At 30.7% G+C, this 17,586-nt stretch overlaps 2 protein-coding genes across 3 annotated transcripts; one reads left to right on the forward strand and one right to left on the reverse strand.

Moving 5' to 3' along the window:
- The first annotated feature begins 3,423 nt into the window (after window positions 1–3,423).
- On the forward strand, window positions 3,424–9,767 carry LOC109801782 (putative proteasome inhibitor). 2 transcript variants are annotated; one of them, XM_083073197.1, is made up of 9 exons: window positions 3,424–3,730; window positions 3,818–3,992; window positions 4,128–4,268; window positions 4,818–4,892; window positions 7,931–8,008; window positions 8,117–8,151; window positions 8,246–8,309; window positions 8,967–9,044; window positions 9,404–9,767. In XM_083073197.1, the coding sequence occupies exons 1-9, from the start codon at window positions 3,556–3,558 to the stop codon at window positions 9,471–9,473; spliced, it is 891 nt and encodes a 296-aa protein (XP_082929323.1). In that variant the 5' UTR covers window positions 3,424–3,555; the 3' UTR covers window positions 9,474–9,767. The 2 variants fall into 2 exon arrangements, with proteins under 2 accessions (XP_082929323.1, XP_020218496.1); XM_020362907.3 differs by having other exon boundaries at window positions 3,425–3,730; window positions 9,395–9,767.
- Window positions 9,768–11,473: 1,706 nt separating this feature from the next.
- LOC109802971 (uncharacterized) lies at window positions 11,474–17,204 on the reverse strand. Its single transcript, XM_083073196.1, has 15 exons — window positions 17,045–17,204; window positions 16,832–16,948; window positions 16,625–16,741; window positions 16,411–16,530; window positions 16,196–16,315; window positions 15,982–16,098; window positions 15,766–15,885; window positions 15,553–15,672; window positions 14,330–14,449; window positions 13,955–14,015; window positions 13,590–13,660; window positions 12,713–12,928; window positions 12,104–12,196; window positions 11,848–11,943; window positions 11,474–11,714 (listed from the first exon to the last, which is right to left on the reverse strand). Exons 1-15 carry the CDS (start codon window positions 17,141–17,143, stop codon window positions 11,712–11,714), a joined length of 1,590 nt encoding a protein of 529 aa, XP_082929322.1. The 5' UTR covers window positions 17,144–17,204; the 3' UTR covers window positions 11,474–11,711.
- Between the last annotated feature and the right edge of the window lie 382 nt (window positions 17,205–17,586).

Here is a 17,586-nt window from a genome sequence, read left to right on the forward strand (position 1 = left end):
AGGATATTACGTCACCCATTTTACGTCAGACATACAAACACCTAACGTAATAAAAACGCGGTGTCATGTTTCGTAATTTTAGTTAAATTATTTATGTCGGACCTCCAAGGGTCCGACGTAAATTTTAACATCTACGTCGGCTATGCATTGTGTCCGACGTAGATGTTAAAATTTACGTCGGACCCTATTAGGACCGACGTAAATAACCCACAGGACCTGTTTAAAAGAAGATGTACACTAGCTAGATTTCAAAAACTTCATGGTTTCCTTCTCCCGCGCGTTGTGCAATGGAGGCCACACGCAAGAAATCCCTCCACCTCCTCCTCAAATCGTGGATGTCCTCCTCATCTGCACCTTCTTCTGTTTTTCTTTGTGCGATGATGTTTTTCTTCTTCGGACGGTTGCGTTGGTCATGGGCTTTTCTGGGAGGTTCTATGAGGTAGCATCTTCTACTGAGTGTGTTCACGGGAATAGGAAGGTAATGTTTGCGTTGCATTTCGAGTTTTTGAAGCTGGAGAAGGAAGTGACCAAATCCGGGTTTGGAGAACCCACTCCTGGGTCTATCAAGCAGAACGGGTCGTTTTGCTTGGAGAACGGCCCGTTCTGCTTGGAGAAAGGCCCGTTCTCCATGCAGAACGGCCCGTTTTCCACATGCAGAACGACCCGTTCTCCATGGAAAACGGGTCGTTTTGCTTGGACAACGGGCCGTTCTCCAAGCAGAAAGGCCCGTGGCCGTTCTGCTTGCACTCATTTTTTATTTATTTTAATTTTTTTGACTTTTTTACGTTGGACCTTAGCATGTCCGACGTAAATTTACGTCAATTTTCGCGCTCGACGTAAATTTACGTCTCCCGCTTCAACGTCGAAAGTTTTTCTGACGTAAAACCCCTAAAATAACCGACGTAGAATGTGTATTGTATGCTAGTGGTAGTTAAACTATTGTGATCATACTTGTTATAAAAATAGAGTAGGATTAGATTGAAGGGCATGCTTGGTAAGTGTCCATCTTGGGGATGACTTTTTTGGTTTTTTGTTGAATTGTTTTGATACAACATGTATATAGAGACACTTGATCGATGTTAGGATTTTATGCTTTTTAGTACTTGCATACTAGATGTATATTGTATATATCCACAAGGTTTGTTGTAACCCCATAAAAGAATTTATGTTTTAAAGTCAAAATTAGTAGAAATTGTTTAATGTTTTTGCACCCTATATATATATTTGTTGTGTGGATATCCAGGTATTGTTGCATGACAACCCTATGTCAGTAAATTCTTTGTGTTTATTGTTGCATAGTAGTTATAAAGTGTTAAGTGTAGTAACGTGTCATATTGTTACAAAACTTAAATTTTATTTTAAACTTAAATATAAGGTCACAACTAGAATTACTTCTAGAAAAAAATAGCTTAAATTGTACTTTTGGTATATTCGTTTTTGTCAATATGCAATTTTGGTCTCTTTATTTCAAAATATAAATATATAATTTCTCTAATTTTTTTAAAAATCCGAAATTTGGGTTTCTCATCAAATTAATATCTATAAATCGTTAAATTATAACATTTACATATATTTAAATAATGCGACATTTAATAAAATGATATTTGAAAATAAAAAAATTTAAAAATATATGTAAATAAAATTTATTAATAAATAAATATTAATCATTTGTAAAAATAGATACACACAAAGAATTTTTGTATGTTATTTTTTAATTTTTATCTCTATATGTTACATCATAAAATATTATTTCATTTAAATGATGACAAATTATTAAACAATGTTAAAATTTAACGACTAATAAATATTAAATTTATAATATAATCAAAATTTTGTATTTTTATATATAAGAAAATTAAATATTTTTATTTTAAAATAAAAGATTAAAATTATAAATTGACAAAAATAAAGAGATCAAATGTGTAATTTAGAAAAAAATATTACTATTATTAGTTTCTCTAATTTATAATATAGACATATAAATGAGATCAAATTTTCTTTTGTGCAAGAGGGGACGATATAAGATTTTAGAGAGAAATGACATTGAAAATAGATTGGATTAAATCCACACCACTTTATCATGTACCACGGTCCTTATCGATAAAATATATGTGCATGATGTATAAAGATACATCCTAAAATAATATTTTTTTATTCAGAATCCTAAAATAATATAAATAAATAAGTAATAAATTTCATTTCAACAAAAAAAACCTCTCCACATGTACCATATATGAAAGATAATTATTTAACGTCACGTGATTTCAAATTGATCATAAATTTTAAAATTAAGATATTCTATGAAATTGCTAAAATTAAAAAAATAAATTTAAATTTAATTTAAATTGGAAATCAAAATTCACCTGGTAAATTTCTTAGAAGTATGATACATAGCGGAAAAAAAATATAATGATGAAAATCAAAATTTTAAAGAATATAAAAATTAATATAGATATTTTTGTCTCATAATTAAATTTTTATATTGAATAAAAATATTGATGCAATATATTAAAAGTTTACTAATATATTTAAATATTTAAATTAAAAAATAAATAAAGTTTAAAAAACAAATGATTTATACGTGATATAATAATTACCACAAATATAATTATCTACTAGTAAATTTAATAATTTAAAAAATTAATATTAGATAATATTTAATAATTTTAAAAATATTTTTGAATATTCAATAATTAAAAATTAAAAAATGAATTTAAAATGGAAATCAAAATTCACCTGGTAAAATAAAACGTTATTAAGAGCTTAAATTTCTTAGAAGTATGATACATAGTGAAAAAAAAAATATAATGATGAAAATCAAACTTTTGAAGAATATAAAAATTAATATAGATATTTTTGTCTCATAATTTGATTTTTATATTGAATAAAAATATTGATGCAATATATTAAACGTTTACTAATTTATTTAAAAATTTAAATTAAAAAATAAATAAAGTTTAAAAAACAAATGATTTATACATGACGTAATAATTACCACAAATATAATTATCTACTAGTAAATTTAAAGTTTAAAAAATAAATAATTATGTTTGAGATAATTTTTCATGTATCATTTATTTATTTGAATTTATTTCTATTTTCAAAATTTTGAAACCGTTCTCGTATATCTCATGTATTGCATGGATATTTATAAAAATACCGTTAAAAAAATAAATTAAAATATGAGTAAAAAAATTAGTAGCCAACGTATAAAAATACAGAGGGAAAATACTACCGCCCCGTCCACCAAGTTGTTTGGGCCACTCTCTTTATTTGGGCCTTTTTCTCCCTGCGTCAATTTTTAAAAACTAAAGTACATTTTGTTGGCGTTGGAGCTATTCTTGGATCAATATTAAAAATTGATGTTGTTAATATATATTATATATTAATATTAATAAGGTGCATTAAATACAAGTATACATTATCATATTCAAGAAACTATAGGCTAATTGGTATTCAGGAAGAAAGAGAAAAACCCTTAATTGGTAACTGCTGCAACTGCAAGTCCTTTATGTTTCTTCTTCCTTTTTGAAAATCCAAAGCTGAGGAATCACGATGGCCACTGAAAAGTCGGTGGTGGCGTTGATGAGGGCGGCGAGGCCAACCTTCCGCAACCAAAACGATAAAATCGCCTTTGCCCTTCACTCCTCCTTCCTCATCTCTGGCTATGTCCTCACCGCCACGGGTCCTCAGGCCCTCTCCGACGATGCCCTTTCTCACCTCTCCAATGGTAATCATTTAACAAACTATGAATAACCCTTTCCCTTTTATTCTTCTAATTTTCCATGTTTCTCTATGCGCTGCGTTTTCTGTGTAGACGAGGAGGTTCCCATTGATCACTGGAACGAGCTAAACGACGAGTACGCCTTCGTTTACGCCAACCCTGAAAAGGCCTCGGAGAAAGTGCTTGTCAAGTGCCTCGTCATGAACGACAAGTTGCTCGTTCATGCTTTGTCTCAAGGGTCTTCCGAGCCTTTAAGCCTTGAGATTGTGTAATTCATTCTTTTCTGGATTTTGTTTTAGTATGTGGTGCATGGAAAACTGTAGAGTTTCGCAACTTGGTTTTTCTTCTGTTGCATTGCGTCCTCGCTTTGAAATGGGGTTTTCGTGTGATTTTTTATATGCAGTGTTGGGGACTATGCTGGAGAGGATGGGGGCAGCAATTATTCTCATCACTTCAAGAATTTGGATAAGCTTGTGAAGAAAATAGATGGGGATATCTTGTCTAAATTAGATGGTTCTGCCAAAACCGCCTCATCAAGTAGAAGGTGAATTTGGATTTTTTGAATTGTGTGTCTGTCCTTTTTTAATATGCAAATCTTATATAACTCTTTAGCAGGAAATTTTTTAAGTTTTTTGAATTGGACCATCATTATATATTTACAAGAGTTTAAAACTTTTAAGCTTGATAGTGGTTGAGAATTATCAGTTTAAAGCTTTTGACACTATCGCTCTATTATGTCAAAATTCATGATTATTGGTAGTGTATAACTCATAGTGGACGAAAATTAAATCTCACATGGCTTTTGTAGATAAGTAGTTTTAGCTTTATGAGTATTTTTTTTTTCTAACTATGTTATTGGTACGAAATATGAACTAGTTTTAGTGTGATTAAAGATTTTGAAGGATCTGCGTGCAGTTTCCTGATTTTCATATTATAAAAATGTCATGTGAGAAAATCTGGCCCTTAAATATATTTTAATTTTGGGCTTTTGAGTTGGACAACTGTGGCATTGCCCTTATATGAAGGTTTTATGCTGTATTGTTTTATGAACTAGGATCCTCTTTGAGAAATTGTCTCATTGTTTTCTATACAGCTCAGAAACAAGTGACCGAGCTAGACAAGAAATTCCCGAGCCTGTTTCTGGATTTGGTAAACATGCTGGTCCAGGGTAAGAGTTTCATATTGCTGTGTTGCGTACACCATATAGTGATTTTTGACAGTGTCTCATGGATTGATTTTCAATTTTTTTATTTTACACACTTACTGTTGGTTATCTTGACTTGAGCATTAAGGTTCATTGATCCATGCTTGAATATTATGAAAGTTGTGTGTGTACTGTTATTCATGTGCTTATTGATGGGTTGTGGGAGTGTTGGTGGACAGGACAGTTTATGTATGTGACTTTATGTGTGACTTCGATTATAATGTTCTATACATGATTGTTTCCTCTGATCCTATCAAGTCAAGGATGGCTTGAAATGTTCCTGATAGGCTTCTGATTTGTATATGGCTATGAACCTGTCTGGATTCAAACTTTTGAGAGCTTCTCTATTGGAAAAAGCTCTTTATTTACAATAGATAAGGTTTGAAAACTTCTCCAAGTTTGTATTAGAAAGGAGATTGTATTACAGAACAAAATTAGATCAATAGACAAATGAAATAGCAATGTTCTCACCTAAAGAATTCCCTTTAACTCCAACATAAGCTGAAATAGAAAATACACATGATTCCCCCGCTGCTGCTGCAAACCACCAAGAAAACAACACCTGAGGATGTTTGAACTCTATTTTGACAAATTCATCCAATCTGTTTTTTTCTCACCTCTAATTAACTAAACTCTTAATTCTTCATTCAAGCCATTCCTTGCTGTTCCCTCCTAAGTCATCAAAGGCCTGCCAAAATAAACTTGTAAGGGGAGAGGGGGAGGGGGCATCTGGGTCTAGCTTTAGTGGCAGCTAGCCTAGTTGAATCCATTCCAAGTTCCTGTCAATAGCAACATACTGAGAAGTTGCCTTGTCCTTGAGGCAGAAAATAAAGAAATTGACTCCAAATGCTGCTGTCTTCTTCCCAGATTGCCTTCCTATGGGGCTTTGGACTTCCATAGAGCCAACCATTCCATTACAAGACTCCCCTAACTGTGTGCCTCCCTGCGACCACGACCAAAATAGCCACTACTGGAATGTAGTCATCTACTTTCAATCCCTGGAGGAAGGATAGGTTAACCTGATATTTTTATGGCCAAAATGGGTTTTCTTTAGTTGGATCAAAGTTGTCTGAGTTATGCAAACTTGTGGAGAGTCCAAACTTGTGAACTTGTAAGAGTTTACCTAATATTTAAAATTAAAGAAAACCTAATTAATCCAAACAAAATTTAATACCATTTTTTATTAGTTTGGACAAACAAAATTGGAATAATATGAGCATCGCTCAAATTCAAACAAAAAAAGGCAGTCTCAGCTCCTTGTTCATGCGGGGTTCAGACCCCTCCCCCTCCCTCTAGAAAGACAAGAACAGTGACACCATGTTCACGCAGAAAAGCAACGAAGCAAATCACTGGGGTTGCAACTTGTATTTGTGGTCGAAAGTTGTAGCTTGCACAAGTTCAGATCTACTTGGAACTTGGAAGTCACAGCTCACAGGTGAAGGAGGTAGATCTGCAAGTCAGAGCTTGTGAAAGAGGCTGGTTGGAATTTGGTTGAGAATTGAGATGTTGGGCTGGTTGGAGGAAAGTCTGTAGCAAACACATAGAAGGAACAGGGGAAAAGGAGAAATGACAGGGAAGAGAGACAGAATAACGACAAATTAGCTCAAATGGCGTCATTTTTGGCCTTTTTAGTGTTTATGTCTGCACCTTGACTAACCTAGTTGACTCTTGCATGCAGCTGCAAATGTATGGGATTTTCTGGAGCCTATCCGAGTTCACCCAAGTCTAGTCTTGAGTGAACTGGTGTTTTGGGGCCTGAAAGCAAACTCAATTTTGAGTTATTTCACGAGTTTGATACGTGATAACCATGGTTGGGACTAGGGATGGGAATAGGCTGGGCCTTAAACAGGGACCTATGGCCTGACCTCTCTAAAGTCTGATTTGACCTGACCCGTTTAATAAAAAGGTCGGGTTTAGACTTTTAAAAAAGTTACTTATATAAAAATGTCAGGTTTAGGCTTATAAAAAAGTCTATTAGGCCTAATTGATCAACCTATTTATTTATATAATATAATAAAAAATTGATATATATATATATATATATATATATATATATATTATTAAAAATATAAACAAACAAATAAATTTGTAAAACAAAAATAAATTATCAATATTTAAAATATTTTTTATACAATTATTTTTTTTATTATAGATTTATAAATTTACGACCTATGCATGAGTATACATTAATATACATGATTACACATGAATTGTTCTTTCAATAAAAAATGATTCAATTTTTCTCCTATATTTATTTTAAAATTTAAATTTTAAAAATATTGAGTAAACTATATTTTAACAATAATTTTGTTGATTTTAAAATTTAAGTTTATTGGTCGGTCTACTTAACATTAATAATTTAAATAAGTTTTTAAATAGACTAATAGGTCAGATTAGGCTTTTAAAAGGCCAAGCCAAGCTTATAAAAAAAACCTATGATAAATAATAGTTTAGGCTTAAGATTTAATTTTGCAGAACAGACTCGGTCTATATATTTAAAACCTGACCTGACCTATTCCCATCCCTAATTGGGGCACATGGAAGATTAGGTGCATGCAAGCATGGGGTGGCAGCTGTAGTTTATATACCCACTGCACAGGGGCAGAAATTTGAAATGGACCATAATAATAATTGTTGAGATGTCATACTAGTATCTGCGGTGTCTAATTGTTGAGATGTCATGGTAATTTGCATAAACTCTGAACAACGTCCCCACAACATACCATGAATCCACCAATTTAATAAAATTCTAGTTCCTATCTAGAAGAGTTGATTGCTTTACTGGACTAAATTAGATCAATAGACTGAATAATTTACTGTTTCTTATTCTCTAGGCATACATTTTTTGCTGATTTTTACTGCCATACTCATTAGCTTAAATGGAACCAGCATTTGTCTATATGCCATGCTGTCTTTATGATCATTCTTTTTAATGTTATCACCACTACATGCTTTTGTACTAATTAATTGAGTTCTTAATGTTTTGTTTTGCTTTTGTACAGAATTATTTTTCCTTCAGTGCCCATGGGTTCTGGTAGTGATCTTGTTCCTGGGCCTCCAGCTGGAGTGCTTCCTTCAAGGTATTCTTATCTGCAGTACTTTTTCAATATCTTAAGACAATTGCTATTTCCCCTTTTTTTTCCTTTCCGATTCTTGTATCCTTTTCAACTTACCTCACTTGATTTCAGGAGTGGTCATGGTATTGGTGGGAGCATGCTTGTAGGTAAGTTTAACGTATTCTGATTTAGTTTTATGAAATCTTGTATAATATTTTTGCATAACCATAATTGCCGATGCTGAGTTCAACACTTGTACAGGGCCTAATGACCCTCGCTGGTTTGGTGGTATTGGTGGAGATCCTGCTTTTCCTGGAGGATTGCAGTAAGTTGTTTACATCTCTTTTTATTATTCCTCTGACTGATCAGTGTAGTTAAAGGCATTGCAACCTACAAGGCATGCCTTAGGTGCTAGGTGAGGGAAGGGAAGGTTCCAACTTCTTGTTCTTTGTGTTGTTGTCACTTCACTGAGGTGTACATCCCTCGCACCATGACATTGTGTTTTCTGTGAGAGCCTGACTAGTGGACAACGAGCTTGACAGGCCCCAACCCATGAAAAGCATCAGCTTTTATAGTTTTATGTATAATAAAACTATTGAAGTTGCACAATAAATGTGAGAAGCGTCACCCACTGCCTAGTCAAATTCAATCATCGTCAAAGCTAATAATTACCCTTTTTTTTTCATTCAACAGTTCATTTCACTCTTTACATGATTCTGCTGTTTCTATGATCATTTATAACAATTATTTGTTGATTTTATAGTGTATTTTCATCACCAACAAATTTCTGCTGTTAGTCTTTCCTCTGGAGGGGTTGGAAGTTTTTTTTTTGTCTCTTTATTATTAGAGTAATATCAGTGTGGTTTTGGTGCCTCTCTCCTCTGGGTTAAATGCGCCTAGCGCCTTAAGGGTGCCGTTTTCCTTTGACTTCCATGTATCTTATACCTGTGGCTGTGGCTAATTTTTAAGCTTATGTTAATAGGGGTGTTCCTCCGGGTGTGCGATTTGATCCCTATGGACCTCCTGGTGTTCCTGGTTTTGAACCCAACAGATTTGCAAGGTATGGTGGACCACATCATGTATTCCATACATACTCGGTTTAGATTCTAAACTTGGTAATAAGTACACATATGAAAACAAAATAAGATAACATGAATTGATTTTCTTCCGTGAATTAAAATCGATTTATGTTTAAGTTAATTTTTAGAACTTGTCATTCAATTTCTCTAAAACCTGATTTTAGCTTGTATATACACTAATTTTAATTTACGAAAGAAACTTAATTGATTGTTAGTGTTTATTTCTTAGTTTATTGAAACAATAACATAGCATTGTTGTCTTAGACTGCAAGGTGGAGGAGTTATCATATTTAACATGAAATATACACTGTTTCTAACTCTTGTCTTGTAGGAATCCTAGGAGGCCAGGATATGACGCTCATCCAGATTTGCAACATTTCCGGAGAGATGCTGATTCAGACTACATATAGTAAAGTTGCCGTAATATACCACCTTTTGTAAATATTCATTTTCTCTGGGCAAAATAGAAGACACCGACTGAGCTCTGCTCATTATACCGTCATATGCATCACAATGTGCACTCTATTAAGTGGTTTTTGGATTATTTGGATATTCTTACGATGTTGACTGTGAATTTAAGAGTAAACCATCCACACGGATAGTATGTTGATAGGATTTTAAATTTGTGAAAATTAAGGATCTAATTGTAAATTTATAGTTTAAATAAGATTTTCAACCTTATATAATATTGATCCCATTACCAAGTGATTGGTGACGCATAAATTAAATGCATTTTGTTGGTCTGACTCTTAAAATTTGTTTAAACTCAAGTTTAAAAATATTTTTGAGAGTTTATTTTTATGAAAATACTCTATTTTTAGTATTAAAAAAAATAAAAATTAAAGGCCCTTTTAATTTGTATTCTATCAGATTTTGTCTTTATTTTTCTATCTATCGCAAGTAATTTATTTAATTTAATTAATAATTACTTCAACCTTGTGCTGCTCAGTATGTGTGAGCGTATGTTTGCGACTGGGATTTCTATTGTGGAGGATTTGATTGAGTTAAGAAAAATTGAAAATGTAATGTAATTTGGTGATAGAATTTTGGGTGTTAATAAATGTTAGTGTGATTTGGTGATAGATAATGGAGACGCAGACTACTTCAGTCTTGTTGCTTTAGTGGGTTCAGTCTGTGCACAGTGAACACGCACAATATTGTCTTGCTACACTTGCTATCTCTACCGAAAATTTCCGTTATTTTTCATTTATCTAAAATTTATATGTATTGTTTTTTTTATTATTGTAAAATCATCAAATTATAATTTTGGCTCTGTAAAATATATTTTTTATATTCATCTTTTTAAAATCTAAAAGTCACTATTTTTTAAGTCTTAACTATCATTTTAAAATAGATATATAATATTTATTTTATAATTTATAAAATTAATTTAGAGATATTAATGTCATGCGTTGATGGTATAACTAATAGTTATAAGCAACACATGAGAAAGTCACTTGATATTTTAACAAACAAATAAATAATTAAAAACAATTACATAATATTAAAGATTAAAACAATAATTTTAAATTTGAGATAATGGAAAGATTAAAACAATAGTTCCAACTTTGAGATGATGAAAACAAAAATAAAAAAATTACAGGATGAAAATAACTTATTCATTTTACAAAAACTGAAAATATACATAAGCCTTAAAAGAACACAACAAAATTATAAATTTACAACGGAAGTCAAAGTTATAAACATGTCAGACAACTTCCTAATACATTTTTGTTGCAGAATTATTTAGCGTCTCAAAAACCAGAAATAGAACAGACAACAAATAATTCTCGTGGAGTGAATAATCAAGTACCTAAATAGGTAATAAGGGTAGAGAAGAGGTTTTTCATTTGGGTTAGTTGAACAATATACCTACCACAAATGTGAATTATCTTTTTCTTATTTTAAAATGGTGAAATGCTATCTTGGACCTTACGTGCCTTACATGAATTTTCTGAGAATAATATAAAGTTTAATTTTAGGCACAATGAGTGAAGATAATAGAGCAAATGCAACTACCACAAATGTTCACTTTAAAATTGTAGTATACATAGTAGAGCAAACCATGAAAAGTTCATAAGCCAATAACCAAACTCAGACAAAAGCAACATTACTTTGCTAACAACTCAAGGAGAATCCTTTTCTATAACTAGTGCTTTTGTCTAAATTGTATAGAATTTAATGCATAATATACTTAAGTTAAAATCCCTAAAGGTCTAGTTTCGTGCATCATAATTTATAAATTGCATTATGATAACATGAATTATGCAAATGTTAGTGTATGTTTAATATCTTATCATTACTTCATGTTTTCTCATATTTTCATGTCATAACGCATTAAAAGTAACTAGTAACTGTTTCTGTAATCTATGTCTGAGAAAACGCAACATATATGCAAACATGCGCTTAATAGTTATAACCCATATTAAAAATTAAAATTTAATGTAACCATTCCACAAGGGTGGTTGTTGGACACATAAGATATAGAATGTTGAAACAAAAAGGTGTCCAATTATTTGAACGGGCTAAAGTTTCCCAAAATTCAAAACAGAAAAATGGAAAGGGGTGTGGTATTATTTTATAGTAATTGAGGTAAACAGTTGCTCCACACCATGACTTCGTTCACCCCGGTACATGCATCCCTATGTTCACTGCAATATCACAAAACATGGATCATAACATTGACAGAAACGTGTGGAAAAAGGAAAATAAAAAGTTTTTTATTTTTCTCTGGGCAAGAAGCACTAGGTCCATGATATAGTATTATAACAATGTCCCTCTTACCTTGGGATGAAAGTTGTATGGCAATTGTTGTGAAGGCATATAGGATGGCTGCATCATGTTGGGTTGAGGAATCACTTGGTTTATTGCCTCCAAGTCCTACAAAGTAAATAAAAGGAGATTGATTCCATTAATTTAACTAAATTAGTCAACACATTCACAAGAATAACATTTTTTTTCGTATTGATCTAAATTTAACATATGACACAGGGCTATGTCATATATGTTTAAAATTAAATCCAAATTACTTCACACTTACATTGCCCATATTCATCATAGGATTTCCCATAAAACCAGCAGTGTAAGGCATGGCAGCTTGATTTCCTTCTGCAATGTTTCCAGCATTCTCTTCCTGCCATCATAAGCATATACCATAACTCTCAATTACACATTTTCCAAATCTTAATAAAACAAAAGAGGATCTTGTATACCTCGGGATAATTTATCTTTACAGGGTCATTTTTATCACAAGCACACAATTAGCTAGAGCATGTTTTATCAAATAATCTAAATCACAATAACACCAAATCTCCCACCCAACTTAATCTCATGCTTATAGTTATAGAGGAAAATTTGAGGCCTATTTATCTCTTAGTAATAGTTATAGTAAATGGCAACTAATATAACAAACAACCAATGTTAATTTAACTTCCTAAACAGGAAAGTAAAAAATATTGAATCATAAATTATATTTTACAATTTACGCAAAAGAGTTAATATATAATGTGTCGTGGACATTGGTTGAAACCACATAGTCTTGAATAATATAATAATTTTTCACAAGTAACGTATTTTCTAACCTATTATTTATTATTGTTTTAAATTTATTAAGAAATACGAATGAAAGAAAATGAAAAGAATTAGAGACCTGGGCATCAAGAGCACAGAAATGGAGGAGTTCATTTGGAACAATCTCAGTGAGGAAATTCATGGCATTAGTTTGCACAATGGCTTTGGCAACATCACAAGGTTGCACAGTTTGGTTATTGCTCTCTTCAGCACGCATCCAAGCACGATAAGTGAGCTCCTGAATGAAAATCTCACATGCTTTTGACATAAGTATTGGAGTTTCAGCACTGATCATCTGCTTACAAACACATTTCATCATCAGTAGTAACCTACACATGTTTTCTCAGACATATAAAATTATTACAACTTTTTTGTTTAATAAAAAAGAGTTTAATGGTGATATACAAAATGCATAAAACTGTTTTATACAATCATTCAATTACAATTCATCATAAATAATAAATAAGTTAAAAATTTAAATTAATTTTCTAAAAAAATCACACAGATCATTATTTTTTATTGATTAATTGTGTAAAATCTTGTACACTACAATGCATCTTGTTAAACTCTAAAATAAATAAATAAATAACAACTAACACGTGATTTTTTAGAAGCAATATTAATTTCACCTAGTTAATGAAATCCTGGTCAAAAAACGTCTCATAGTTACTTTGGCTGTGAATGAAGCAACTAAACACTATTTTGAATTGATCATTGCCCATCTATGTGTTATTATTTTAATTTAATTAAAAGTTTAGTCAAGGAAATCTGATATTCAATTTCGTGGAAAATACGAATTAATACAAATCAATCAAATTTAAAAAGTAATCAATAGAAGAAAAACTAACAAAAATATATATGAAATTTGAAATTTGGTATAAAAACAAACTTGTAAACCCTAAACCCTAAACTTTACAAGTAAAAAGAGAGTACGAGGTAGAAGCAAAATTATAAACCTGCACTTCTGGGTCTGTTTTCATGATCCTTCGAATTCGAGCTAGCGGCAACTGTTGCTGGCTCTTAAATGCTGACAATTGCATCATAGGAAAATACAAATATCATTAAATCATGATTTCGTTTAAATACAAAGGGATAAAAAGAAATGCTTAAAATATATTTTTATTAGTTTATATTTCAAATAAATCAATTAGTTACATCATAAATAAATTATTGTTTAAAGAATGTTGACATTTTAGATAATGAACTAATATACGAAAGACGTTAAAAAATATGTTTCAAAGGATATGTCATTAATATTTCTCAAGGGGATCGAAAGATAAATATAGTTTTATCAGAATCATTTGTTGAAGATGGGAGGAACCTTCAGCAACTTGAATATTGAACAATTGCTTCTCCCAGAATAATCGAAGTTTTTGCTCTTCCTGCTCATCCATGAAGAAAAAACAAAAAAAAAAAGATAAACCTTCAACATTATATATGTTAAGGATCATTTGAATTCAATGATTCTTTTAGGGAAAAAAATAATAATAGGATCTAGATATAGCTTATACCATTAATTAGAAAATCAAATTTTACCCTTTTCAATAAAAAAAAATAAAAAAAATCACATGTGTTGGATATATAGATAATACACACGCATTTAACGATTTAAAAATAATTTATCAAAATTATTTTATTTAACTTTAAAACAAATAAGTGTGGGTAATAAGATGAAGTTTAAAGGGAATCACTTTACCTCTTTATCTGCACGATGATAGCGAGGCATTGGAAAAGAGGGTACCAACGTAGAATTTGACATCAAATTTGGCGAAATCGAATTACCATTGAAATTCATTGGTAGTTTGGAATTGGTTCCCTGCTTAATTTATCAAAAGCTAATTATTTAAGTGTAAACTACATTGTGCTCCAATATGGGATAAGCCATGTTTGGACCGCTACCTAAGGCAAAATCCCTTTTGCTTTACAATATATTAATGCATTTCTTAAAATTTTCTACAACAACAATAATATCAAAATGAAAACAAAAAATTTGAATTATAAGGTCACGAGTATTTGTAGTTATCAAACATAAATCACAATACATTCAATGTTAATGTAACGGATTAAATTGGGAAAACATTGTCATTAGTTTTTTTTTTTTTTCACTTGTTCTTCTTGTACTCAACATCTCTAATGCCTGAGTAGCTTGAGTTATACTATGTCTATAGGTAAGGCCATGAACACCTATAGTTATCAAGCATAAACAAAAAATAATGTCATAATTTGGAATGAAAAATGTTGTCATTAATTAATTTTTGCATACTCAATATATTTCTATTAGAAAAAAAAACTCAAGTCTTATATTTTCTAGAAATAAGGTCCTATTAATATATATAAGTGAGGAGAAATTCCCATCTTATAAATTGATTTTTAAAGATTAAATTAGACTTATAAATTACTTTTTAAAATGATATCAAAGTTATTCAGATCCACTCTAAAATGGACATGAGAAGGTAAATTAAGAAAAACTCAAGTTCTACATCATTTATAAATAAGGTCATAAAATAATGTATATAAAGTCGATTTTGTAGAATTAAGTTACGTCCATAATTTACTTTCTAATAATTCTCTTTATTTGATTTCTTTAAATTCACTACATATTTCTCCATTTTCTCATTTCCCTCCCCCACTCTATTTTCACTCCTATTTTCTATTTGATGTCTCTCTTCCACTTAAATAATATTAGATAAAGTTAAGTTCATTCTAACTCAAGTTAAATTTAATTTGCCAAAAAACAAAGAATTGAATAGTATATAATACTTTGTTCTCATATTTGACTTTGAAAATAGTCTTAAAATAAAATAAAAAACAAAAAAAGTGTGGATAATTAAAATGAACAATATGGAAGTAATTTTTTTTTTACAATACAAGTGTGGATAATAAAAATGCACTATTAGAGTTTAATAGGAATAAATTTACCTCTTTATGCTCTTGAGAATATTGAGGCATTAGATAGGAGGGTGCTGACAAAGAATTTGGTGTCGGATTTAGTGAAATTGAATTACTATTGAAATTCATTGGAACATTGAAATTGTTTGTCTGCATAATTTGTCAAGATAAATGAAAAATTATTTTTTGAAAAAATAAGTGCGAACAATTACAATATGCAATTGGACTTTAAATGGAATTCACCTCTTTATCTTCTTGATGATATTGAGACTTTGGATAAGAGGGTACTGGCATGCAATTTGGCAGTAGATTTGGTGAAATTGAATTATTGTTGAAATTCAATGGAAGATTGAAATTGCTTTCCTGCTTAATTTGTCACGGTAAATAAAAATATTATTTTTAGAAAATAAGTGAGGATGATTAAAACATGTAATTGAAGTTTAAATTAAATCACCTCACCTCTCTTTCTTGACAAAATTGCGATGTTGAATAAAAGGGTGTCAGCATGGAATTTGACGACAAATTTGGTGAAATTGAATTACTATTGAACTCTATTGGTAAATCGAAATTTCTTGCCTGTTTAATTTGTTAAGATAAAGAGAAAAATATATTTTTAAAAAAATAAGTGTGAGTGATTATAATCGTAATCAAATTTTCAATGGAATTACTTCACCTCTTGATCTTCTTGACAATATATAGGCTTTGAATAAGAGGACGCTGACATGGAATTTGGCAACAAATTTGGTGAAATTGGATTACTATTGAAATCCATTGGTAAATTGAAAGTGCTAACCTGCTTAATTTGTCAAGAAAAATAAAAAAGATTTTTGAGATAATAAGTCTGGGTGATTAAAACATATAACCAAAGTCTCAATGAAATCACTTCACCTCTCTATCTTCTTGACAATTCTGAGGCTTCAAATGAGAGGGTGTTGACATGGAATTCGACAACAGATTTGATGAAACTGAATTACTATTGAAATCCATCGGTAAATTGAAAATGCTTCCCTGCTTAATTTGTCAAGATGAATGAAAAAAAATATCTTGGAAAAATAATAAGTGGTTAAAACATGTAACCAAAGTTTCAATGAATTTGCTTCACCTCTATATCTTCTTGGCAATATTGAGGCTTTGAATAAAGGGTCGACATGGAATTTGGTTGCAAAATTGGTGAAATTGAATTACTATTGAAATCCATTGGTAAATTGAAAATGTTTCCCTGCTTAATTTTTCAAGATAAATGATTTTTTTAGAAAATAAGTATGAGTGATTAAAACATGCAATTGAAGTTTCAACGAAATCACTTCACCTCTCTATCTTCTTGACAACTCTGAGGCTTCGAATAAAAGGGTGTTGATATGGAATTTGACAACAAATTTGGTGAAATTGAACTACTATTGAAATCCATTGAATCGAAAATGTGTCCCTGCTTAATTTGACAAGATAAATAAATAAAAATTTTTGAGAAAATAAGTGTAGCTTATCAAAACATGTAATTGAAGTTTCAAAGAAATCACTTCACCTCTCTATCTTCTTGATAGTACTGAGACTTTGAATAAGAGGGCGCTGACATGGAATTTGGCAGCAAATTTGATGAAATGGAATTACTATTGAATTCCATTGGTAAATTGAAATTGCTTCCTGCTTAATTTACCGAGAGACGATTCTTTAAATAAGTATGAACCTATGTTTCTTATTCCTTTACTAATTTTTTTTCAATCCTTTTATTAATTACTTTTGAAAAAAATATTAACTGTATTTAATGAATTAATCGCTAGTTGGCTCAAGTAGTACATATTAATTTTTCTTTAACAAAATTATGAATTTAAATCTTGTATATGAAAAAAATGTTCTTTTATAAAGATAGTTTCACCATACTATATAGTTCTTTCTAACTTAAACAAGATTGTCTCTTATAAAAAAATGTCTTTAAAAAAGCTATATATAAAGAAGAAAGAATCAAAATTTCAATAAGACTTGAGATTTAAAAAAGTACATTGAAAATACATAGTAAATATCGTTATCTTGATTTTTTCATTCATTATATGGTAAAATATTAATGGA

This window comes from Cajanus cajan, chromosome 4, assembly GCF_000230855.2.
Source record: "Cajanus cajan strain Asha chromosome 4, NIPB_CcT2T_4, whole genome shotgun sequence".
Classification (NCBI taxonomy): Eukaryota; Viridiplantae; Streptophyta; class Magnoliopsida; order Fabales; family Fabaceae; genus Cajanus; species Cajanus cajan.

Excerpts from the sequence above, each read along its gene's own strand:
- LOC109801782 (XM_020362907.3), top strand. The coding sequence starts at position 3,556 with ATGGCCACTGAAAAGTCGGTGGTGGCGTTGATGAGGGCGGCGAGGCCA. Across the intron at positions 4,269-4,817 it reads ACCGCCTCATCAAGTAGAAG|CTCAGAAACAAGTGACCGAG; the intron begins GTGAATTTGGAT and ends TTTTCTATACAG. Across the intron at positions 4,893-7,930 it reads GGTAAACATGCTGGTCCAGG|AATTATTTTTCCTTCAGTGC; the intron begins GTAAGAGTTTCA and ends GCTTTTGTACAG.
- LOC109802971 (XM_083073196.1), bottom strand. The coding sequence starts at position 17,143 with ATGGAATTCAATAGTAATTCCATTTCATCAAATTTGCTGCCAAATTCC. Across the intron at positions 16,531-16,624 it reads ATTGCCAAGAAGATATAGAG|GGAAGCATTTTCAATTTACC; the intron begins GTGAAGCAAATT and ends CAAATTAAGCAG. Across the intron at positions 12,929-13,589 it reads AAACAGACCCAGAAGTGCAG|ATGATCAGTGCTGAAACTCC; the intron begins GTTTATAATTTT and ends GTTTGTAAGCAG.